The sequence below is a fragment of the Chiloscyllium plagiosum genome, chromosome 14 (assembly GCF_004010195.1).
Source record: "Chiloscyllium plagiosum isolate BGI_BamShark_2017 chromosome 14, ASM401019v2, whole genome shotgun sequence".
Classification (NCBI taxonomy): Eukaryota; Metazoa; Chordata; class Chondrichthyes; order Orectolobiformes; family Hemiscylliidae; genus Chiloscyllium; species Chiloscyllium plagiosum.
The window spans coordinates 75,928,833-75,955,474 of NC_057723.1; the positions used below are offsets into that span (position 1 = coordinate 75,928,833).

General features: G+C 41.8%; 1 protein-coding gene across 1 annotated transcript in view; it reads right to left on the reverse strand.

Moving 5' to 3' along the window:
- The window catches only part of LOC122556810 (slit homolog 3 protein-like), a 654,707-nt gene that overhangs the window by 599,896 nt on the left and 28,169 nt on the right, over window positions 1-26,642 (reverse strand). Inside the window, exons 2-3 of the mRNA XM_043704014.1 lie at window positions 12,789-12,860; window positions 7,348-7,419 (exon numbers count right to left, since the gene is read on the reverse strand). Coding sequence (XP_043559949.1) covers window positions 7,348-7,419; window positions 12,789-12,860 — 144 coding nt within the window. The remainder of the gene's footprint in view (window positions 1-7,347; window positions 7,420-12,788; window positions 12,861-26,642) is intronic.

The following is a 26,642-nucleotide window of genomic DNA, read 5'->3' on the forward strand; positions in this document are numbered from 1 at the left end:
TTTTGTATTCCAACCCTCTTGAGATAATTGATAACATTGCATTCGCTTTCTTAATCACGGACTCAACCTGCATGTTTACCTTTAGAGAATCCTCAACTAGCACTCCCAGATCCCTCTGTACTTTGGCTTTCCGAATTTTCTCACCGTTTAGAAAGTAGTCCATGCTTGTATTCTTTTTTCCAAAGTGCAATACCTCGCATTTGCTCACATTGAATTCCATCAGCCATTTCCTGCACCACTCTTCCAAACTGTCTAGATCCTTCTGCAGCCTCCCCACTTCCTCAGTACTACCTGCCTGTCCAGCTAGCTTTGTATAATCGGCAAACTTCGCTAGAATGCCCCCAGTCCCTTCATCCAGATCATTAATATATAACGTGAACAGCTGTGGCCCCAACACTGAACCCTGCGGGACAGCGCTTGTCACCTGCTGCCATTCCGAAAAAGAACCTTTTATCCCAACTCTCTGCCTTCGGTCAGACAGCCAATTCTCAATCCATACCAGTAGCTCACCTCGAACACCATGGGCCCTCACCTTGCTCAGCAGCCTCCCGTGTGGCACCTTATCAAAGGCCTTTTGGAAGTCTAGGTAGACCACATCCACTGGGTTTCCCCGGTCTAACCTACTTGTCACCTCTTCAAAGAACTCCAACAGGTTTGTCAGGCACGACCTCCCCTTACTAAATCCATGTTGACTTGTTCTAATCCGACCCTGCTCTTCCAAGAATGTGAATATAAAGTCATTAAACACAAAATAGCTTAAACAGCTGCTGTAATTTTATAGAAATTTAGTAATTTGATATTGTTCGATATGTACAATCCAATAATTCAGTTTAAATCTGAGAACCACAGTATGTCATTCCTGAAGTGTGGGGTCCAAAACTGGGAATGTGTACACAGTCTCCAACGTGATCACTTTATGCTGAATAGCGTAATGTACTGCCTACAGTACATTAACATGTACCAATTATAATACATTGAGTAACTATACAGCATTTAACAACATAATTTAGATGATAATCTTGACATTATCTACAGAAAATTGTATTGTTTGCCATTTGTTTTGGCCATATGTCACCATCGCTGCTGGAATTTTACTATACACTATTGGTTTCCCTGCTAATATTAATATTTATTATCCTGATATCTCTATCTCATCATTCCTGTCACACAGAAGGAAATAAAGCAGCACAATGAAATTGTGAATATTAGGTGAATTAAGTGCAGAGAAACTTCAATTATCCACACACTGCTTTTATCTACACTTTCAATTATTTGTAAGAGTTTCTGAGGGAGTTGCGAGGCCAGTCAAAGTACAAGCTTAGTTTTGCAATTGAGCGTTTTGAATTGATTTTCACAGACTCTGGGCTCTTGATCCCACGGGATACAAAGCTGTTACTTGGATGTCCAGTACCTGATCGAATTTATTAACCTTGCACCCCTGATATCTGGTGTTAAGTTAAAAGACCCGTGGGAATTCAAGCCTCAGGTCTGCAAGACCGAGGTGTCTTAGATTGCTGGTATTTTTCTTCCAGAAGAATGTTGAAAATGGAAAACGATACTGAGAACGTGATTAAGCAATCTAAACAGAACAGTTGGAAACTGAAAATAATTCACTCTGCCAACCTATGTAAAGTGGACTCAATTATCTGCCAATTTGCATGATCTGTCAAGAGGAGATCTATTCCATTAGGGCAGATAATTGAGGTTCTCCTGTTAAATAGACATTATATATTAGAATTGATAACAAATGGCTGGGAGTGATTTCGTTGTTCCACTGAATTACTGCCACATAATCTCCCACCACATCTCCATTGTCCAACATTTAATATTGGTCAATAGCTTTGGGAGATACAGGCAACATTATCTATTAAGTCTTTAAAACTGCTTACTCAACCCCTTCCAACTATGTTAACTCATTAGAGTCATAGAGTTGTACAGAATGGAAACAGACCCTTCGGTCCAACTTGTTCATGCCAACCACATATCCTAAACATGCTGACCAGATATCCTAAATTAATCTAGTCCCATTTGCCAGCATTTGGTCCATATCTCTCTAGATCCTTCTTATTTATATACCCATCCAGTTGCCTTTTAAATGTTGTAATTGTACCAGCCTCCACCACTTCCTCTGGCAGATCATTCCATACACGTACCACCCTCTGTGTGAAAAAATTGCCCCTTAGGTCCCTTCTAAATTTTTTCCTCTCACCTTAAACCTATGCCCTCTTTAGACTACCCCAACCCAGGGAAAAGAAAACTTTATCTATTTACCCCATCCATGCCCCCTACTTGATTTTATAAACCTCTATAAGGCCACCGACACTCCAGGGAAAATGGTCCCAGCCTATTCAGTCTCTCCCTATAGCTCAAACCCTCCAAACCCAGCAACATCCTTGTAAAGGTTTCACAACATCCTTCCTGTAAGCAGAGAGACCAGAGCTGAATGCAGTATTCTTGAACTAATCAGGGCATCTTCACAAAGCTGTCAGACCGAGCACCAAACTTGGAAAAACGTGATCAGTTTTAAGGAACACTTCCAGAAACTAAATGTCATGAAAGGTGGTCTCTTTACCAATGGGAGAAAGAATCCTAGAAACAGAGAGCTAACCAGGAGATCATTCAGCCAACCATGTCCATGCTGGCTCTTTGAGAGGTCTACGACCAGTTAGTCTCACTCCTGGACTCTTTTATCGTAAACCCTGCAACGTTTCCCCTTTGAACTTTCACCCAATCTGCTCTGAAAGATACAACCAGTCCTGCTTCCACCACACTCTCAGATAGTAGACATCAACCATAACAGCTCACCAGGTGAAATAATAGTCTTCCCATGTTCCTTCTGGTGTCTTTGCAAAATGCTTAAAATCTGCATCCTCAGCTCGGGGTGTGCCTGCCGGTGAAGGGTCTGGTGGTGCAGTGGTAGGGGTGTGCCTGCCAGTGAAGGGTCTGGTGGTGCAGTGGTAGGGGTGTGCCTGCTGGTGAAGGGTCTGGTGGTGCAGAGGTAGGGGTGTGCCTGCCGGTGAAGGGTCTGGTGGTGCAGTGGTAGGGGTGTGCCTGCCGGTGAAGGGTCTGATGGTGCAGTGGTAGGGGGTGTGCCGGCTGGTGAAGGGATATGGGCCAAATGTTGGCAAATGGGACTAGAATAGTTTAGGATATCTGGTCGGCATGGACGAGTTGGACCAAAGAATCCATTTCCATGCTGTACCTCTTGATGACTATGTGTGGGAAATATACCCCATTTGTCTGAATGTCCTCCTGAGGATAGACTGAGACACTTGGGGCTGTTTTCATTAGAGAAAAGAAGGTTTACCAAAGAATCCATTTCCATGCTGTACCTCTTGATGACTATGTGTGGGAAATATACCCCATTTGTCTGAATGTCCTCAGTAACTCACCAGAGATGGTGATAAAAGAAAGACCATTCTGATTGTCACAGCTCCTCATCCCTGCAGATCTGTGCTGTGACAGATGTGTGGTTTGTCTGATTTTACCGCAGGTAAGGGAAACACAAAGCTTGACATTGCAACACGATCAGGCTGTTCCCAACAAAACATGTGTGAGGTCTTCATTTAATGTGCACTCTAATTACAATGGACACTCCAAGCTGGTTTGGGTTTGGTTAGAACAATAGACATAGAAGTATTTTAAGCAGTCAAGGGTTTTGTATTCCTGCAAAAACAAACCACTGCAGTGCTTATTATAATAGCAGAGTAATAGCAGTGTAACTATTCCAACTGTCAAACTTTCTCCTGCCCCTTTAATGGTTGTTTTGGCATTGAGAGGTGGTCACCGTTCTATAGAGGATCAAAACTCAAGTTGACAAAGATCTGGCTCATATCCAGTGAGAAATGCGAGCGTTTATAGCTTCACAGGACACGACTTGACAAGAATCGATTATGTCGACAATCTCAGGCACAAACAGCAACCCTATTTCATTCAATTCGTGAATGTTTTTTGAAACATCTTCGACTTATATTCAGTTAGCATATTTCGACACAGCACGACATCCCAATGTGATTTCAATGACAAAAATGACACCAAATAAAATACCAACATCACAGAAAGAGATGTTGCAATAGGTGACTAAAAGTGAGCAGAGGAATGTATAAGGAGCATCTTTAAACATTTAGAACATTAGACCATAAGACAGAGGAGCAGAAATTAGGCCATTCGGCCCATCGCCATTCGATCATAGCTGATCAGTTTCTCAACCCCATTCTCCCGTTTTCTCTCCGTAACCTTTGATCCTCTTGGAAATCAAGAACTTAGCTATCTCTGTCATCAACATACTGAATGACCTGGCCTCCACAGCCTCGTGTGGCAGTGAATTCCACCGATTCACCACTCTCTGGCCGAAGAAGTTTCACCTTATCTATGTTCTAAAAGGGCTTCCCTTTACTCTAAGACTTTGCCCTCAGGTCCTAGTCTCTCCTCCAATGGAAACATCTTCCCAATGTCCACTCTGTCCAGGCTGTTCAGTATTCTGTAAGTTTCAGTCAGATCCTCCCTCATCCTTCTGAACTCCATTTGAGACTGGTAAAGAGATGGAAAGGTTTCAGGAGGGGATTTTAAACAAAGGTTATAGCAGCTGAAGGCATGGCTCATGATAGTGAAGCAATTACATTTGGAAATGTGCTAGAGGCCAGAACTGGAACACTACAGAAATCTCAAAAGCATGTAGGGATTGTGGCAACTTCACAGTTATGGAGGAGTGAGACAACAGGTGAATTCTGAACTAAGGATATGGATCTTAAAATTGATGTGTTGTCAAGTGGAATGCTTTGGTGTGCTAAAGAGTGAGAGGCAACTAAGATTTGGAGCAATTTAAGATGAACACAGCCAGAGCTTTGGAGAAAGGTGGGGAGGGGGGAAATGGGAGGCTAACCAGGAGTGCATCAAGTCTAGAAGTAAGTAAATTGCTGTTTTTGGTTTCAGTACCTGATCTGCTAAAACAGGGAAGAGTTAAATGATGTGATACAAATGAATACAGCTGACCAACCTGTCAATCAAATAAGTCAGCCAGATAGCCATTTCTTCAGTCAGCTTCAAAGGTTTCAATGTATCCATTTTTAGAGTGATACGGCTGAGTAATGGCATCGCATTATGAATGCTTGGCTGAACTCCAAACCTACTAATGGATTCCATTTAGTGGGGGTATTTATATAGCTGTGAAGAGGCATTTAGCTTTGTTTCATTTACAGTTTTATGAACTTAACAGAGATGTGATATTTCATTGAATTTACTTTTCAATGCATATGTATTTATTTGGGCAAGGGAAAGTGTTTTTAAGAAGATTAAAGCTTACATTCAATTGCAGTACAAATGCTTGTTATGATTAATGGCTTTATGAGCATTTCAAAGGCTTGCTAGTGTTATTATGGGGCACATTGGTTCTCTAGTGGATACTAGAGGAATGGGTATGGGTGAGGCATTAATATTTTGGATGCAGCATGGGTATTAAGGGGTGGCATGGGGTGAGTGAGGGTGAGGGCTAGGGGTCTGGCTTCTAACAGAATAATGGGAAATGTGGAGGGGACTGGGTGGGGTGGGGGGGGGGAAGCAGAGTCATTGAATAACAGTCATCACCTCAATGAATGGCAGTACAGAACCTATTTCCACACCCATCTAGGAATAAATGAACACTGAAACATCAAATCAGTAAAATTGTTAGCTATTTCACAAGAGAGTAAAAAGTCAAGAAAGGGGACTGGGTCACATTGTCTAATAAGACAATGCAAAATAAGAGAGAAGGTTCCCAGTGTCCTGCTGAGAATATAGTGGCTACATTATCGACGACACAAGTCGAATGAAATTGTCAACATGCTTGCCTTCATTGCTCAGTCCTTTGAGTTTAGGAGTTGGGAGGCCATGTTGAAGTTGTACAGAACATTAGTGAGGCCTCTTCTGGAATACTGTGTCCAGTTCTGGTCGCCCAGCTATAGGAAAAATATCATTAAGCTGGAGAGGGTTCAGAAGAGATTTACCAGGATGTTGCCAGGTATGGAAGGTTTGAGTTATAGAGAAAAGCTGGACAGGCTGGGATTTCTTTTCACTGGAGGGTAGAAAGTTAAGAGGTGTTGTGGTTCTGTTCGCCGAGCTGGAAGTTTTTGTTGCAAACGTTTCGTCCCCTGGCTAAGCGACATCATCAGTGCTTGGGAGCCTCCTGCGAAGCGCTTCTTTGATGTTTCCTCCGGTGTTTATAGTGGTCTGTCCCTGCCGCTTCGGTTGTCAGTTTCAGCTGTCCGCTGTAGTGGTTGGTATATTGGGTCCAGGTCCATGTGTTTGTTGATGGAGTTTCTGGATGAATGCTATGCCTCTAGGAATTCCCTGGCTGTTCTGTCTGGCTTGCCCTATGATAGTAGTGTTGTCCCAGTCGAATTTGAATTCGACTGGGACAACACTACTATCATAGGGCAAGCCAGACAGAGAACAGCCAGGGAATTCCTAGAGGCATGGCATTCATCCACAAACTCCATCAACAAACACATCAACCTGGACCCAATATACCAACCACTACAGCGGACAGCTGAAACTGACAACCGGAAGCGGCAGGGACAGACCACTATAAACACTGGAGGAAACATCAAAAAAGCGCTTCGCAGGAGGCTCCCAAGCATTGATGATGTCGCCTAGCCAGGGGACGAAACGTTTGCAACAAAAACTTCCAGCTCGGCGAACAGAACCACAAGAACGAGCACCGGAGTTACAAATCTTCGCACAAACTTTGAAGTTAAGAGGTGGTTTTATAGAAGTTTATAAAATAATGAGGGATATGGATAGAGTTAATGTAAGTTGTCTTTTCTCTTGGAAGGCGATTTCAACATGAGAGGGGGCACATTTTTAAAGAGAGTGAGGTTTAAGAAAGACACAGGGGCAACTTTTTTACACTGAGGGTGGTTCGCGTATGGCATGAACTTCCTGAGGAAGTGGTGGATGTGAGTACAAATGGAACATTTAAAAGATGTTTGGGTATGTACAGGATTAGGAAAAGTTTGGAGGGATATCGGCCAGAGCAGGCAGGTGGGACTAGTTTAGTTTGGGATTACGTTCGGCATGGACTGGTTGGACCGAGGGGTCTGTTTCTGTGCTGTATGGCTCTATGACATGGTAAATGGGACAGATCAGTTGTCACTCTAAGAATGCCATGACTATTTTCATTTAAGTTCCCATCTTCGGCTCATAGTTCATCAAAGTTTCTAATGGCACCTTTATAAGAAATTAATGCTCTAGAATATACAAGAAGTTGAAAAGTTTGATCCGACTCCGAAAACAAAGATAGCAGAGAGTGATATAAGCCTCAGGATAAATGGTAATAGTGGTTCATCACTGAGAGTGCATGAAGTGACTTACAGTCTTTCCAATTGCTTCAGATCCTGAAAGGCTCCTCTTTCAATTACATTGATCTGGTTCTCCTCAAGATGTCTGCAAGAAAACAAAGGAAGTGGTCAGCCGTTGGATCTCCTCTCTCTTTTCACTTGTGTCCCCAAAGTAAGGATAAAGCTTTCACTGAAAACAACAAATGCTGGAGATCACAACGGGTCAGGCAGCATCAATGGAGAGACAACAAGCTAAAGTTTCAAATCTTGATGACTCTTATCAGAACTCTGATGAAGAGTCATCTCGACTCAAAACATTAGCTTGTTCTCTTTCCATGGATGCTGCCTGACCTGCTGTGATCTCCAGCTTTTGTTGATTTCAGTACAATTTCCAGCATCTGCAATAATTGGCTCCTGTAAAATTTTCACTACTTGTGTAACCGGTGTTATGGACCAGACCAAACACCCTCAAAATATTCAGAAGATAGCCCAGACCCTAACCTTTCCTTATTTTGAAGGTAAACGTAAGATGCAATTTGATTGGTCAAACTGCCAGATTTAAAGCAAAGCACACTTTAATCATCCATTGTAGTTAAAATACAGCAAAAGAAAGAAGGAATTGGAATTACTTAATTCTATTAGAAAACGTAAAGGAATAATTGATGCAGTAACTATTACTACTTAACTGTTCCAAAATAGTAACATCCTGTAAACACACATTTGGCAAAAAGGCCAATTCAGAAAACAAATTTGTTTTGCATGCAACTCTAATAGCAGGAACAGAACCCCTAGCTTTTAGCTGTAAACAAGAGAGAGGAAAATAGCTTTCACTTCTTCAAGACCACCACAGCAACTACTGCTGAAAACTAAAAATTAAAAATCCTGGTTCTGTGGGAGCTTGAGCACACCCACTCAGGCTGCTTCTATTGTTCCAATTTTAAAACAAAAAGTTCTCACAAACTGTTTACTCCAGTGGTTCTGGTAGACAGCTCATGACCTTTGACTTAAAGCCTCTCTTCAAAACAACACAGAACAAAATACATCTCTTTAAGCCTCAGTGTTGTCACGCCTGTGATATTATGCTGTGACAGGGCAAGGCTCCTGATACAAGAGATTATTCATGACTCCATGCATCATACTCAGCTTGTTCTGAGCAAAACTGGCAGCAATAGCAAGACACTCATGCCCACAACTCTTTGAATGCAAAGTCATTTTTGATTTCAACCTTTTCAATAACCCTCAAGATATTCTCTGACGAAACCTGGCACTTCCATCTGAAAACAACACAATCTTTCATCTCCGAAGGGATATTTGCTGATGAGAGGGTAAATTCCACTGACCACAGACTTTTAAGTCTGGGCAATATTTTGATGGAAACAATGAGAGGTTATATTTGTGTATTGATAAAGGTAGATTGTATTCTGAATAGCAGGGTTCTGGCTTGGAAAGCATTTTTCACTTTTTGCTCCTGGTGTCAACGCTCAGTGTTGCCATGTCAGTTCCAGTTAGAGACAAGGTGCCCTGAAAAATATGCCTTGATTCCAACTTGTAATACCATTGGAATGGGAATGCAAATAATGGGCCCAATGGTCACTGGGAGCTATATTAAGACTGTAACCTTCTGGACTCAATATTGACTTCAATAGCTTTAGTACTTGAGCTCCCCCATGTCCTTATCCCAACCTCCACACACCGTGCCTTGTTATCACACAGTCTGCTGTTACACACCACCCATGTTAGCCACTAGTGGACCTCATTAACAGCTATTCACCCTCCTAGGCAGATTGTTCTTTACTCCTTTGTCTGTCTAACTGCTCGTCTCTCTCTCTCTGTTTGGGCTCTATCCATCATTTACTCCTTACCTTCACCCGCATCCCCACGCCCCCCACCACTCCAGCATCATCTGCATATAAACCAACACATTCCTAACTACCATCAGTTCTGAGGAAGGGTCACACAACCGTTAACTCTGATTTCTGTCCACGGATGCTGCCGGACCTGCTAAGCTTTTCCAGCAATTTCTGTTTTTGTTTCTGATTTACAGCATCTGCAGTTTTTTCTGTTTTAATATTAAGAATGTATTGTTAGTTCAACAGAAATGTGTTCCCTTTGCAGCACTATATTAAGGCCTGTGATTCAAAGACCCGGAGAAGAGAGAGAGAAAAGGAAATTATCTCCTGCTCTCCATTCTCTATCTGTAATAATGCATGATAGTGTTTAATAAAACAGTACAAAAGCAATAAATTGATATGGACATTGCTGAGACAATCGTTTTCATTTCCATGGGACAAGAGATGGTCATCCTATTAGTATGAGCTGTGTGCAACAGCTAGAATTAAAGATACAGTATCTAAACCATTGCTCTACCCCACCCTCTCAAGTCAATGCTGATATCCCAACTTTACTGGCTATTTTAGAAGGAGGAAGTGAGGACTGCAGATGCTGGAGATCAGAGTCGGAGTTTACTGTGTGTGTCATACAATCTCAGACTGTCAGTGTCAGAAGGATTCCATCAGCAGCACCATATCAATGTGGCTTTCAATTCATTTTGCAATGATAATCATTACTAACACGTGTGATTTTGATTTATGTTGTACCACATCCTTTTTCAAAACCCTTGACAATATTCCCTTGAGATCATCACACAAAGATCCTGCACAGAAGCACAGGAGCCACACAGACAACAAGATTATAAGTTTGTATTCTGCTCTCGACTAAATTGGTTCATCTCAACAGATTTTAAAAGATTCGAGAAATACTCCCATCTAAAGCTGAGGCCGAATTATTACCGAGACTCATGTCGATATTACAGGTATTATCACAGGGCATTTGGTCATAGCTACTGCTGCGTTGACATTGGACATAAAATATTCTTGTTTAACTAATGGCAGGTGTCTTTTCCTTAAGATGGGAGATTTAAAGACTGGGGTATTTTTTAAGGTGAGTTAAAAAGGCAGGGTGGTTTGCACGTGGAATGAATTTCCTGAGGAAATGGTAGGTGTGGGCATAATTGCAATGTTTAAAAGACATCTGGATAAGTACACGGATAGGAAAGGTAGAGAGGGATATGGGCCAGGAGCAGGCAGGTGGGACTGGTTTAGTTTGGGATTATGGTCAACATGGACTGGATGGGCCAAAGGGTCTGTTTCTGTGCTGTATGACTCTATGACTCTATAATCGTTTATGGGGACAGCACAAATCAAATGAATTCTCTGCCTCAGTTTCTATTCCAAATTTCCGTTCATTATCTTTTGTTGGAAATTTTGTTGGGTATGCTCAAAACAACAGCTCTTAATGTTAAGATAGTAATGCAAAGGAGCCCACAGAGTCTGATCAGAAAATATGGTTTAAGACCGGAGACAGGAAATTTGAAAATTTATGAAGAAGCGTGTGAAACAATCTTTATTTGTTGTTTTCGAAGGATTGAATTTAGAACTACCAATTCCATGACATCTCTTACGTCATTACCTCCTCGTTGTTTTTGTTGTACAATTTTAAATGGCATTGTGCTTTTAATAAAGATCTGCAATAACATTCAACATGAATACTCTGTGAAAAAGATGGCAATGCATGCTTGCATGGTTTAGTCTGGAAATCGCAAACTGTTGTCAGTGATATCCTGCTCCTCTGCAGGGTGCAATGATGCAGCCTTTTTATCTGAAATAGGTTTTGGCCCAGAAATCAATGATTGATGCTACAGTTTTTTCCACACTGTTCTTGTTATTAAGCGCACTGAAAATGTTATGTTGAATGAGGTCTGACTGAGCTTTTTCTAGGCGACTGAATCACAATTACTGCTGAATAACCACCCTGGCCCTGAAAGACTCCTTTGAGAAATAATTCATGATATTAAAAAAAAGGATCTGTTGAAAATGTATTTTACTACGTAGTTCGATGATATTTTAGCTTCAGCTTCACTCCCATGGACATGTGCCAATCTTTATTTCACTCTCTGTAAAATGATAAAAAGAGGTTAAACAAAAAAGTATTTTTATCAACCTATTCCTTCGAATAAAGGGAAGACCTTTTGGAACAGAGATGAGGAGAAATCTCTTTAGCTGGAGAGTGATGAATCTATGGAATGTATTGCCACAGAAGATTGTGGATGCCAGGTCATTGAGTATATTGAAGACTGAGACAGATAGATTCTTGAGTATCAAGAGATCAAGGGTTACAGGGAGAATGCAGTTGAGAATCGTATCAGCTATGATTGAACAGAGCAGACTCGATGGGCTGAATGGCCTAATTTCTGCTCCTACGTCTTATGGTCTTATTCAAAGTAGCTATTACACACTCCTGGAACAGGTGAGACTTGAACTCAGTCCTCCTAGTTTAGGGATATGGACACTACCATGGCACCACAAGATTTAAAAAAGATAAATAGTGTATTTTTACTTTTTGTTGTTTTTGATTCTGAGAATTGCTTACATTACTTGGTGGCCTACTGTTGCTGAACAGCAGAAACGTCCTTGTACTGAATCCAGAATGATTTTTATTACAGATTAGTAGAAATTGTCATCTCAGAGCTTACTACAGTATATCTTTCTGGACAACTTTCTTCAAGTTCAGCAGCAAGAACTGTTGCCTTGCCTCTGATGCAAAATCCGAGTCAAAAAAATCTAGGGACTGAAATGCACTGTGAAGATATTGCAAATGTAGTGCGACTTTGTGAGCTACTGATTTTAGTTGTATACAAGCTAAACACAATGCCTTTAATTCAAACTCTTTTGGAATTGCAGTTTTTAAATAAAAAAAAACGTTTGTGTGTGCAAACTACAAATAATGTCTTTACTTCAAACTATTTGAGAATTGCAGTTTATAATAAATAAAGCAAAAGTTTGTGTATCTAAACTATAAATAATGCCTCTACCTCAAACTATTTGAGAATTGCAGTTTATAATAAGTAACAAAAATTAGACAACATACTGCATGTGATTTCCAAACATTTGGGTATATTAAATAATACTAATTCGGTAAGTGAACTGAGATGATGAAATAATGGTATACATAAGGCATGCTTGGAGGATCCAGCCGGTCTGGATAATCAGTCAATGCTAATGCACCGAAAAATTGCATTTGATGAAAGACACCATTCTGTCAGGAGTTGCAAAACATTGTGTGTAAGTTACTAAATTTCCTATACATCAAAAGCAGAAGCACTATTAGCAGCTCTCTGCTGAGACTACATGATATTGTGAGTTACTACACAGCCCAAGCATTCCTGGGGCTTTGGCTTGTATTCAGACAAGACAAAATATGCAAAGACCTCTCACTGATGACTGATGAAGACATTGGGCAACATGTGTTTCAGCTATCTGAGCACAGGCCCTGCAAGCACCAAACAAATCTCTGCTCCCCTAATGGCACAAAGAATTTGGGGAGAAAAGGACAGAATAAAAACAGGCTGTTGTGTTTTTTATTGGTCATTTACAACTTTTTGCAAGGGGTCTCAGACACGGGTTGGAATTTACTTACAAAACCCGGAGATTCTTCAGCCCAACAAAGTCCATCTTTGAAATCCGTGTGATGTTGTTCTTGTCCAGATCACTGTGAAATAGAGAAGACCAATTGATAAGAGGCTTTTGTATGGGGTTAGCATTGGCATAAGTGACTCCAAACAATAGAAGTTTACCAAATGCAGAACAATTTTAGCATCAAAATGTATTATTGAGCCTCCTAAGTATGCTGTTACAGCTTCAATTAATATGTCAGACATGGGCACAAAGATATTTTCCCATTAAATAGCCTTCTTCACAGTTTACCTCCAGTTTATGCCATGAGCTATGATTACCTCTGGATCTTTATTCAGCTCAACCAACAGCTCAATCACCTTAGAGACTTATTCATTCAGATCACTGCTACCCACATTTTTGGTTTGGAATTATGATCTTTTGACAATATTTCCACATGAATGGAAAATAACAAAAGCTTGGCCCTGTGAAAAAATTGGCAATAGATTTATCAAGAGTCAATTTCACATGCTGGCATGAACCGATTTCAACCGTTAGTGTTTAATAGGCCGTAAGTTACAAAAGAGCAAACATCTGCTAAACGTGGTTACAACAGCTTGATCAATGCTGAAGTTTAGTTGGTGTCCATCCAAGCTTTACTCACAGATTATGAATTATTCCATTGAAATTCTACCTAGTGACTCACTGCCAACCATCTATTATCCTGCAACTAATGGAAGGAACAAAGGGAGGATGGGCTCAGCCAGGATTGAGGAGGATCATTTTGATTAAAGTGTGTGGCTATTGCTCTGTAATTGCATTCAACTCTTAAGCCCATCTCTTATCTACAGCTCCATTGTGTTGGCACTTTATGGTTCCTCATGATATGGATAGTCCCTTGGGTCTTGCATTTATCTGCCTTACCTGAGTCCATTGTAGCAACGATGCTGATATTTCCCCATCTTTTCAAGGGTAGGAGTGGGACCTTCACACATCAGAAAGCAAACCTACTCTCAAAGAAGAAGGATTTTGTTGGCGATTCCTATCTTTTAAGAGACCTCACCTTTGTCTCAATCAAAGCATTCAGCCTCGCCTCTGTGTCAGGAGGTTATGGGTTCAAGTCCGACCCCAGAGAGAAATAATTTAAACTGAAACTTCGCTGTGTCGCGTTGTTGTGCTACCATTTGGGCGAGATGTTAAACCATGGCTCTATTTTGTTCCTTTAATTGAATAGAAAAGATCCCTTCTCACTATTCAAAGAAGGTTTGGGAGGTCTTACTCATGTCTTGGGTAATATTTTTCTTCTGACTGCCAAGAGGGGCATGGATAGGATAAATAGACAAAGTCTTTTCCCTGGGTTGGGAGAGTCCTGAACTAGAGGGCATAGGTTTAGGGTGAGCGGGGAAAGATATAAAAGAGACCGAAAGGGCAACTTTTTCACACAGAGGGTGGTACATGGATGGACGAGCTGCCACAGGAAGTGGTGGAGGCTGGTACAATTGCAACATTTAAAAAGCATCTGGATGGGTATATGAATAGGGAGGGTTTAAAGGGATATGGGCCGGATGCTGGCAGGTGGGACTCGATTGTGTTGGGATATCTGGTTGGCATGGACAAGTTGGACCGAAGGGTTTGTTTCTGTGCTGTACATCTCTATGACTCTATGACATCACTGATAATATGGTTGTTGTTATTTTGTTATTTGTGGAATTTTGCTTTGTACAACTTGGCTGGTGGGTTTCATAGAATCCACACAGTGTGGAAGCAGGCCATTTGACCCACTGGGTCCACACTGATGCTACATGGGTGACTACAATCCAAAAAGAATGACTGGCTTGGCGCTTCCTGAAGACACCATTGGGTCCACTGAGACACAACTTCTTTCCTTTTTGCTGTTTTTCCCTAAATGGATATAAATTCTTCATTTTAACATGCATTTTGTACACTTTACAGAGCACCAGCACATCAGTGAAGTCAAACCCAGAGCACTGCCTCACAAAAATACAATTCCAACCACACCAACGTCCCTGAAGAGTATTTGAACAGATGGGCAGGCTTTGAAACTTTAGCCACGTAGAAAGAAGCATTTGAAATCTGACATTCCTGATTTGCCTCAGTGATCAGTTTGATTACACGAATTGTTCCTGTACCTGCACACAGGTCAGCCCCCTCTTGGGTAAACACACACAATGGACTACAAAGGACTTTAAATGCTCTCAGAAAGCACACTGCAAATTCAACACTGGTTCAATTCCTCAGAGTTGGGAATAAAGTTGTCATTCTGCAGTTCGGCCTGGATGCCTTACACCTCAAGTACCCATCACGTTTCACTTGGTGGTTTCTGAGGTCCCCCACTGACGTGTTCTTGCGGTTAAACAGACCTTTTGAACTGCTTTTTCGCATATCAACAGGTCAAGAAAAGCAGATCAGCCCAGAACGATCCTGAATTAATCACAGCTACAGCAACAAAGGACCTGTGGTTAAAGAGCTCAAAACAATCAGAATCTGAGAAGATTGAGGCTTCACTTGCCATTTGTAGCTGGAACTGTAGCACAGATTATTTTTCCAAATGAATCAATGAGACAGCTACCCTGGCTGCAGCCCATTGCACACATGAACTGGGAACTGTTACTAAATGTAAAAAAAAGTGATATAATTCCCCTCCCGTGCTCAACTCCCTGACATGAACGAATACTGAAAACATACCGTCATGATACTCTTGTTTATTGTTTTAAATTTTAAATCTTTGACATTTTGTGTGACTGCCACTTAACTGACAGGGTTTAGCTCAGAAGACTGTGCACAGAATGCTTGTTGCAATGGAGAATTTGGTCTATTTTGGGAAATAAAACAACAAGAAAGGAAGAACTCATATTTTGATCACTTCAATCATGACTTCATACCATGGTTGGTTAACTTGTTTTTGCAATCACTACTGTATTTAAGGAAACCAAGTAGCAAACTCCCTTACCAATCCGGTGTTATGAACCTAGTAGGAAGGCACTGTTTGGAACATCATCATTTTTAAACTACACACTAACCTCTGATCTAAGTCTCAGCATCTAACCAGGGAGAGATACACACTCTTTGAAAGAGTTCAGCCCTGAGAGACTTTCCAAGTCATAGAGTCATACAGCACGGAAACAGACCCTTTGGCCCAACCAGTAAATTAGTCCCACCTGCCTGGATCTGTCCCGTATCCCTCCAAACCTTTCCTATTCATGTACGAAGCCAAATGTCTGTTAAACATTGGCAATTGTACTTACGTCCATCACTTCCTGAGGAAGATCTTTCCACACGCAAACCACCCTCTGTGTAAAAACGTTGTCCCTCGTGTCTTTTTTAAATCACTCTCCTCCCCCTTAAAAATGTGTCCCTTAGTCTTGAAACCCCCCCATCCTCGGGAAAAGACAACTACCATTCAGCCCATCTATAACCCTCATGAGTTGATAGACTTCTAAAAGGTCACTTCTCAACCTCCAATCCTCCAGTAAAAACGTCCCAGCATACCCAACCTTTCTTTATAATGTAAACCTTCCAGACTCACCAACATCCTGCTAAATCTCTCCTGAACCCTCTCCAGCTTAATAATATCCTTCTTATAACTCCTCCTACTTGGGTGAAATACCAATGTCATAGCAAAATATGCAACCTCCTTTGAAATGTGTTCTGGCAAGTATCTCAACCTTCGAAAGAGAAGGATAAAGGAATTTGATGTGTAGGGCAATCCAAAATACAGGGAGACAGGAATAAACCTATTTGCTGAATTATGGTCAATCATTTGAAACTTTTAAAAAATGATGGGAACTGAAAATGTTAATCCAGTTGAGTGTTTGTCACCCTGTAATTTTACTTAAGGAGGCACTCCACCCTGCTTCAATGGGCCATAGTAATAATAATCATAATGTCAGTGGTTGGACCTTAAGCGCAATCCTTTGCCAGTTTTTCTGAACGTGTGCAGTGCTGCGTTGTGGAGGTAATCATGACTGTAAAATCTCAGACTCTGTCTCCTATCCTAATTACTTTCTCCCCTGTTGAGAATATTTTGTGCTCCCTGAGTCTTTTTTCTAGGCACAGTGATTTATGCCAACACCATCCTGGATTCCACCACTTTTAATTCTTTTTAAAGCCTCCTGGCACCACAGTGAAAAGTGTAAGACAAGTTTCAAAGTCTGTCTTGTTGGGAGGTCATTTGCGGCTGTACAGGGCATTGGTTAGGCCACTATTTGAATACCGCCTGCAATTCTGGTCTCACTGCCACAGGAAGGGTTTGTGGAACTTGAAAGGGTTCAGAAAAGAGGTGTAGGGTAAGAGGGGAAAGATATAAAAGGGACCTAAGGGGCAACTTTTTCACAGATAGGGTAGTACGTGTATGGAAAGAGCTACCAGAGGAATTGGTGGAGGCTGGTACAATTACATTTAAAAGCTTCTGGATGGGTATATGAATAGGAAGGGTTTGGAGGGATATGGGCCAAACGCTGGCAAATGGGACTAGATTAATTTAGGATATCTGGTCGGCATGGACAAGTTGGACCGAAGGGTCTGTTTCCATGCTATACATCTCTACTTACAAGGATGTTGCTAGAGCTGGAGGGTTTGAGATAAAGGGAGAGGTTGAATAATCTGAGGCTATTTTCCCTGGAGTGTCAGAGGCTGAGTGTCAGACAGGTTTATGATTACAGTTACCAACTCTGATGCACGTTAACATACAAGATCTTATCATGAAATGGTATATGTCAATTATCCGGAAATCTAAAATTCAGGAATTTAATAGAAAATCTAGTGTCTTCAAACAGGTTCCACCAGTCAGCAATGTGTCAAATGCATGATTACTTGCTCTCATACAGTTATGTTCAATGTCCTATGTTGAGTGTTGAACTCTGTATTACTTGTAGCCTTATAGAGGTTTATAAAATCATGAGGGGCATGGATAGGGTAAATGGACAAGGTCTTTTCCCTGGTTGGGAGAGTCCAAAACTAGAGGGGTATAGGTTTAGGGTGAGAGGGGAAAGATTTACAAAGGGCCTAAGGGGCAACTTTTTCACACAGAGGGTGGTGTGTGTATGGAATGAGCTGCCAGAGGATGTGGTGGAGGCTGTTGCAATTAGAGCATTTAAAAGGTATCTGGATGGGTATGTGGATAGGAAGGGTTTAGATGGATACGGGCCAGGTTCTGGCAAATGGGACTAGATTGAGTTAGGATAGTCCAAAAAGTGCTTTGACAGTCAAACAGATTTTCAAAATGGACATGAGTCAAAGATGGAGAACGTCAACAAAAGTGACCAAAAGTTGGCTCAAAGAGATCCGATCCTAAAGAGGCATTTAAAGGAGGAGGGGAACGCGCAGAGACAGAGAAGATTAGGGATGGAGTCGGGCTAGGGGAACTGAAGGCATTACCAGCAATAGCTGTGGAGGTGGATGCACAAGAGGTTAGAGCTGGGGCACAGGGAATTACTCGGGATTTATAGGTTTCAGGGAGGTTCAAGAGTTGGCTAATACCATTGAAGGATTGAAACATGAGGATGGTCATTTTAAACTGGAAGCATTGGGGAGCGAGGTGTTAATACGGATCAACTATGACAGGAATAATAAGTATGGCTGTGGGGCAGACTGTAGGCAGTAGAGTTTTGGATAAGCTGAAGATTTTCAAATATAGAGACAGGGAGACAGAACATTGGAACAGTTACACATGGAAATGACAATGAAATTCATGAGTGGATCTGCAGCAGAAGTGAACAATTTTGTAGAGCAGCAAGATTCCAGTCAGATATCTTGTTCGCTTCAACAGCCCGCTGTGGGTTTCTGGTCCAGAGGGAGCCACTCTTCACACATGTGGAATTAACTTATCCTAGTTAAAAATCACACAGCGTCAGGTTATAGTCCAAAAGATTTAACTGGAAGCAGTAGCTTTTGGAGTGCTGCTCCTTCATCAGGTGATGAGATTTTTAACTTTGTATACCCCAGTCCAACACCGGCATCTCCAAATCACACATCCTAGGACAAGCGAAACAAAGACACACACAGGAATTCCTAGAGGCATGGCATTCTAACCAGAACTCCATCAATAAACACATCGATTTAGATCCTATCTACCTTACCTTGAACAAAAGAACTGGAAATGACATCAACCACCTTAAGAAACCAAGACCTACAAATAGGGAGGCAGGACATGCCAGCAAAGCTTCACCAGAGACTCTCCCTGATGATGTTATGGTGACTAAACGTCTGAAAACAAGCCTTCAAGCTCAGTGAGCTAACTTACATACTTAGTGATAAAGCCTTCACTCCCAAATTACAATGAAATCTCAGATCTAACTCTACAAATGTAAAATTCTTACCTTTATGTTTAAATCCCTCCAAATGTTATCATACAAACTTCACAGATGCCTTCTGCAAGGCACTGCACTCGTTTTGTAAACAGTCTTGTATTGCTTTTTGCACCCACCATGTAAGTAGAGAACAGATCACTCTGACTGCCATCCCAAATGTTGGCAAGGCCTCCAATGTAAAGTGTTTAAGCCAGAAAGCTCAACAGTGGTTTCTGAACGTTTTCAGACACAATTCCTAGCTGTACTAGCCCTCTGACTCATCCTGAACTGAAAATGTGTTCTTCAGGAAGGGCTCATGCCCGAAACGTCAATTCTCCTGCTCCTTGGATGCTGCCTGACCTGCTGCGCTTTTTCAGCAACACATTTTCAGCTCTGATCTCCAGCAGCTGCAGTCCTCACTTTCTCCTCTGACTCATCCTAAAAAGCAGCACTTGCAGGAAGATCACAACAAATTACAAATGGCATTCAAAAAAAGAAATACTTCTGGCTTTCCTTCCAATTTCATTTTTACAAAGTATTTTCAGCACAGAAACCAGTCATCCAGAATTTGTGCTGTTTATAAGCACCCCTTCCAATTCTTCATTAAACTTCATCGACATATCCTTCCAATGTTTCCTTCTTCATGTGTTTAGCTAACCTTCCCCTCAGATACATCTTACCTCAAATACTACGGTGCAAAAGTATTCCACATTTCAATCTTTCTCTGGATAAAGACATTTCTCCTGAATTGCTTTTGGATTTGTTTCTGACTGTCTTATATTTGTAGTCCCTGGTTCTAGTCTTGTTTTTTCTATCTGTCTATCTTGTCAAGCTCCTTTATATTGTAAACTTCTATCACATTACCATCCGGCTATCTCCTTCAGAAAAAAATGTCCCTGTTTCGTCAATCTTCCCTGTCAAGTAAAAGCTCTCAGTTTTGCTATCATTCTTGTTATTATCTTGCATCTTTTATATTGCCTGTATATAAAAGAATCATATAGCACAAAATCAAACTCTTCGGCCCAACCTGTCCATGCCGACCATAATCCCAAACTAAGCTAGACCCACCTACCTGCTGCTGGCCCATACCCCCCAAACCTTTCCTATCCATGAACTTATCCAAATGCCTTTTAAACATTGTAACTGTACCAACATCCATCACTTCCTCTGAAAGTTCATTCCACACACAAACCATTCTCAGTGTAAATAAAATCTGTCTCTCATGTCTTTTTAAATCTTCCTGCTCTTACTTTAGAAATGTGTCCCCTAGCCTAAAAGCCCCCACCCTAGGGAAAAGGCATCTGCCATCTACCTTATCTATGTCCCTCATGATTTTATAAACATCTATAAGGTCACCCGTCAACCTTCTACACTCCAGTGAAAGAAGACCCAGCCTAACCAGCCTCTCTTTATAATTCAAACCTTCCGCTCACAACAACATCGTGGTAAAGCTTTTTTGAACCCCCAACAGCTTAAAAATATCCTTGCCATAACAGGGCGACCAGAACTGGACATAGTCATCCAAAGCAGGCCTCACCAATGTCCTGTATATCCTTAACATGACGTCTCAACTCCTGTAGTCAAAGGTCTGAGCAATGAAGGCTAAACACCTTCTTAACCACCCAGTCTCTATGTGATGCAAAAGTCAAGGAACTACAAACATGAAAACCCAGATCTCTGTTCAACAACACTACCCAGCTCTGAGTTAACAGACACGTTTCATGAGGCTTTGGGCCAATGAGTTGGGGAGAATGATTCTAGGCACATCTTAAATGCTCCTCACAAGCCCATTCAGCAAGGTCACCAGCCCATTCAGCAAGGTCACCAGCCCACTTGCAGGGCACCCCTACATTCCCCTCTCTCCTCCTCCCCTCTCCAGCCTCAGCAGTGGAGGATAAAATCCAGCCATATCCTCAGGTTTACAGCCAGCTAGATATAGAATCATAGCCCCAATAGGGCAAGATAAAGGCCATTCAGCCCATCAGGTCTGTATAACCCTGTGAAGAGCACCCCAGCCAGATCCATCCCCGACCCTATTTACGTAACCCACACTTATAATGGCTACCATCCCTCAACACTATGGACAATTTAGTAAGGCAAACACCCCTAACGTGCACATCTTAGAACTGAGGGAGTAAACCAGAGCACCCGGAGGAAATCCATGCAGACACGTGGAGAATATGCAAATACATCATGGACCGTTGCCTGAGGCTGGAATCAAACCCCGGTCCTTGGTGCTGTGAGGCAGCAGTGCTGTGAAATACCGTGCCACGCAATAGAGATGCTGTGATGTATCTCACACCCACATGTTCAGACTTCAGTCTTCAGTGTACTATGCAGTACCATATTAAAGGAATTTTAGAAATTGTAGGAAGGATACTAATAAGACGGAGAGGACTCAAAAGAGATTTACAAGGATGTTGCCGGGTTTGGAAGGTTATAAAGAAAGGCTTGATAGACTGGGACATTTTTCACTGGAGCGTAGGAGGATGAGAAGTGCCCTTATAGAAGTTTATGAAGAATGAGATGGAGAGATAGAGTTGTTGGTAGTTGTCTTTCTCCTAAGATGGGATTTTCAAGACGAGGCACATTTATAAGTTGAGAGGAGAGAAATTTAAAAAAGACATAAGAGGCAATTTTTTTACACAGAGAATGGTTTGTGTGTGGAATGGACATCCTAAGGAAGTGGTGGATGCGGGTACAATTGCAACATTTAAAAAGGCATTTGGATAAACCCAGGGATAGGAAAGGTTTGGAGGCAGATGGGCCAGGAGCAGGCAGGTGGGACTAGTTTAGTTTGGGATTATGGTGGGTACGAATTGGTTGGACCAAAGGGTCTGTTTCCGTGCTTTATGACTCAATGACTCGATAACTTCCATCGCAATTGCCTTATCTGTCTTTTGTGTTCCTTTTTTCACAATATTCAGTGAGTTTGATTAAGTGGTACATGCTCTTTTGGAATCAATGTTGACTGCACATTATTATTTTATCAGCTACTGAATGTTTTGCTGTTGTGTCTTTCATTAAGGATTATTGATACAGTGTGTTACTGCACTGAATGAAGAGCCATTGCTCAGGTAACACCATGACTTGTAGAACTAGGTGGAAATCAGTGTTCCATCTTTCCCTCTCTGGTACCTACAAATTGTGTCTGACAGCTGACTTGCACATGACAATGAAATTGCTGCTGGTATAGGGTAGGGGCATTTTAACAACAGCCATTACCAATATCTCCATCGTCATATTCAGACAAAGGGTTCCACTGTCTCATGTCACAACAGAAAGATTGCCATATGGTTCCAATTTTATGGGGATGGATTTCAGCAATCCCCAAACCCATGCCAATTCTAACTCCAGGTAGGTGAGAAATTTGAATGAGTTGAATGAGAATGCTGCTCCCACGCCACAATTCCTGAAACACTCCTTGGCAGGGGAAGGAGGCTAACAAAGACAATGTCCAAAAGACCTGACAATGTCAAAGTTTGGGCTGACAAGTGGCAAATAACATTACCACCACACAAGAGCCATGCAATGGACATCTCCAACAAGAGGGAATCCAGACATAGCCCCTTGACTTTCACTGGCCATTACTGAATACTCCATAATGAAAATCCTGGGGTTACCACTGACCAGAAACTGAACTGGGCTAGCTATGTAAATGCAGTAGTTACAAGAGTAGGTCAGAGGCCATGGAGCCTGCAGCAAGTAATCCACCTCCTGACCCCCCAAAGCCTGTTCACATCTACAAGGCACAAGAGTGATCCTACTAATTTTGATATTGCCTAGCGCCCACCTTTTGCGACATAACTTGTATGCCTCTACCTAAGTGTTTGTTTTTCATCCTCTGACCTGTTTGACCTTGCTTATTATGATCTGCCTGTACCGCTCATAAACAAAGCTTCTCATTGTACTTTGATACACATGACAATAAATAAATCAAATCAAGTCAAATCAATTCAGGAGTGTGATGAAATGCTCCCCACAGCTCCAACAAGACTTAAGAAGCTTGACACCATCCAGGACAAAGCAGCCCACTTCCTTGGCACTCCCTCCACTCCCTCCCCCACCCACACTCAGCAGCAGCAGTGTGTACCATCTACAAGATGCACTGCAGAAATTCACCAAAGGTCCTCAGACAGCGCCTTCCAAACCCATCACAAACAAAAGCAGAAGTTGCTTAAAAAGCTCAGTGGGTAAGACAGCAGAACTGAGGAAGGGTCACCGGACCTGAAATGTCAACTTTGATTTCCCTGCACCGATGCTGCCAGACCTGCTGAGCTTTTCCAGCAACTTCTGCTTTTGTTTCTGATTTACAGCACCCGCAGTTCTTCCAGTTTTTACTTTCCATACCCATGAGCGCTTCCATCGAGAAGGACAAGGGCAGCAGATATATGGGGACACCATCATCTGCAAGTTCCATTCTAAGACACATACCATCCTGACTTGAAAATATATCGCCGTTCCTTCAGTGTCATTGGGTCAAAATCCTGAAACTCTGTCCCAAAGTGCATTGTGGGTGTACTTACACAAACTGGATTAGAGTGGTGCAAGAAGACAGTGCACCATCACCACCTTCTTGAGGACAAGTAAGGTTGGGCAATAAATGCTGGCCCAGTCAACCGTGGCTACATCCCATGAATAAGGAAAAAGACGAGGCAGTGTTTGAACTTTAAGATCTGAGTCAATACATTACTTTAAAAATTATCACAATGCCAATTTAATTCACAGGGTGAGGACATTGCTGGTTAGGCCGTCATTTCTCACTCACCCCTAATTGTTAAGAGTCAACCACATTGCTGTGGGTCTGGAGTCACATGTAGGCCCAGACCAGGCAAGGATGGCAATTTCCTTCCATCAGGGACATTAGTGACCCAGATGGGCTTTTCCTGAGCAGGAGACTGTGAGGACTGCAGATGCTGTAAGTTAGAGTCAATAGATGTGAAGCTGGAAGAGCACAGCGGGTCAGACAGCATCCGAGGGGCAGAAAAGGCAATATTTCAGACTGAAACCTGGCAGTCCTGATGAAGGGTTTCCACCTGAAATGTTGTCTTTCCTGCTCCTCTGATGCTGTCTGGCCTGCTGGGTTTTTCCTGGCAATGACAATGGATTCATGACCATCATTAGACTCTTAATTCCAGATTTTCATTGAATTCAAATTCCACCGTCTGCCATGGCCGGATTCCAATCGAGGTCATCAAAACATTTACCTGGGTCACCTGATTAACAGCTCAGTGATAATTTGACTAGACCATTGCTTATCACAATAGTTAACAATATAAACTAAAGTATGGTTTATCAATAACACTAAAAGTCAGAATGATTTCAAGTTTATGCCTATCACAGAAAACAATCAATAGTAATTGGTTTTTCTTATCTTTTAAGTCATCTAGGGAGATAAGAGGTTCCTTTAGAGTGCAATTCTACTCTACTGTCTCTGACTGAACAAGAAATATGTCTATTTTGTCACATCATTAGTGAAAATTAATGGGTATAGATTCAAGTGTTGTGGTACGAAGTTCAAAGGAGATGATAACATTTGATAACTCATTGCAGGAAGGAAATGTTTTGTCGAGTGTGAGGGAATTAGGGGGAGGAACATGCCCATGAATACCACGCTTTAAGATGCCTGGGCACTGATCCATTGAAGTTACACCGTTCATGAGGAAGTCACAACATCACAACCTCTCAAAAACCAAGCAAAGCAAATGAAAATGAATATGACTGGCATTCATGAATTTTGTTTCTGTTTGCATTTACAGTGTTTGAATAGTGAATACAGGGAAAAATAATTAAACAACACCTTGCTGCATCAAAATAGCTCAAAGAACTTCCACAAAGAGAAAGACTTGTATCCGTATAGTACGTTTATTGTCATGAAATGTCTCACCAAGGGGCATTACAGAACAATATCACAGAGGCACAAAGAGAGAAATTACGGCAGATTTGGTTAAAGAGAATCATAGAATCCCTACAGTGAGGAAGTAGGCCATTCAACCCATCAATCCATACTGACCCTCTGAAGGGCAAACAACCAAGCCCGCACTGTCCTTGCAACCCTGCATTTCCCATGGCTAACCTACACAGCCTGCATGTCCCTGGACACTATGAGCAATTTAGCATGGCCAATCCACCCTAACCTGCACATCTTTGGACCCTGAGAGAGAGAGGGAGGGGGAGAGAGAGGGGAAAGATATTTAAATAGGGAACTCCTGAGTTCGGGGACACCAAAGATGGAGTGATTAAAATCAAGGTTGAGACTGGGATTAAAGGAGTGAAAATATCTGAGGGAGGACATTGCAGAGATAGGGAGAGATGAGGCTAAGTGGGATTGGAAAATAAAGATGAGAAATTTAAAATTGATGCATTGTTTTACTGGGAACCAATTTGCCATCAGGTACAAAGATGCCAATGAATGCAAGTCAGGAGAAGGGCAGCAGAGTTTTAAATGATGTCAAGTTCAGGGCAAGGGTAGAGCTTGAAAGGCTGGCTAGGAATGCATTAGAAGCATTGAGTCTGGAAGCCACAAAGGTGTGGATAAGCACTGAGCAGCAGCTGAGTTGAGGAAAGGCCAGAGTGGGGGAGGTTACAAAGGTGAAACAAGCGATGATAGTGACATCATGGGGCTATCGTTGGAAGGCCAGTGCATGGCAAACACAACATGGAGATTCACTATCCAACAGCAGTAATGGAGTTGGATGGTTGGATGGATGTACAGCCAAGATAGATGGATAGAGGACAGAGTTTGTGATGGAAATAACAGCCTCTGTCTCTGCAATATTCTGTGAGAAAAAACTTTGGTCCATCTGATACTGAATGTTAGACAAGAAGTTTAACAATTCATTGAAAGTGCAGATTAACTACTATTGAGCCACAGTGTGAATACTTTAACACCCTGCAAAGCAGATGGAAAGCTGCAATCTTAATAGTGTACAAATCTTCTGCACTGCCTCAAACGCCCGCTGTTGGTTTTAATGAAAACAAGGTGGTGGCAGAGCGATGACTAATCCACTGTCAGGAGACGGTCCCTCATTTAAAAATTTAAATGCACATTAAGACGGCATGCCTGAGATTATATCCATGTCCCAACTTCAACACTGGCCAATTGGTTTGTCTAGGTCTTCCAGATTTGCTGAAGCTGGGGGCAGGGAGGAAGATTGTGCTTTTCAAGCACTGCTTGTGGGCCCGAAGGAACTTTTGTGTCTACGTTGGTCTAGCAAACTATCATGTTAACCTTCCTACTGTAACATCCTAAAGACAATTTGCTCTCTCAAATCGATTATCCACTCATTTGTTTCATTGGTATCTGTGAAATCTTGCTGTGAACAAATCGGTTCCCGCGTTCCTCAATATTCTAACAGTGACATTTTGACAGTATTATTTGAAGTCCATTTTGAATGCAATTTCTTCCTCTGTTTAGATTTCACGGGTTCTGGTTCCCAGCACACAACATGGTATCCTAGGAAAACTCACCAAAAGGGAAAAACACAGTGTTTCCATCGATTATAATAAATGGATGCTACCATTTCTCTTTAGTTAACTAATCTGTGATGCAGGTACATGAAGGTCTGTTT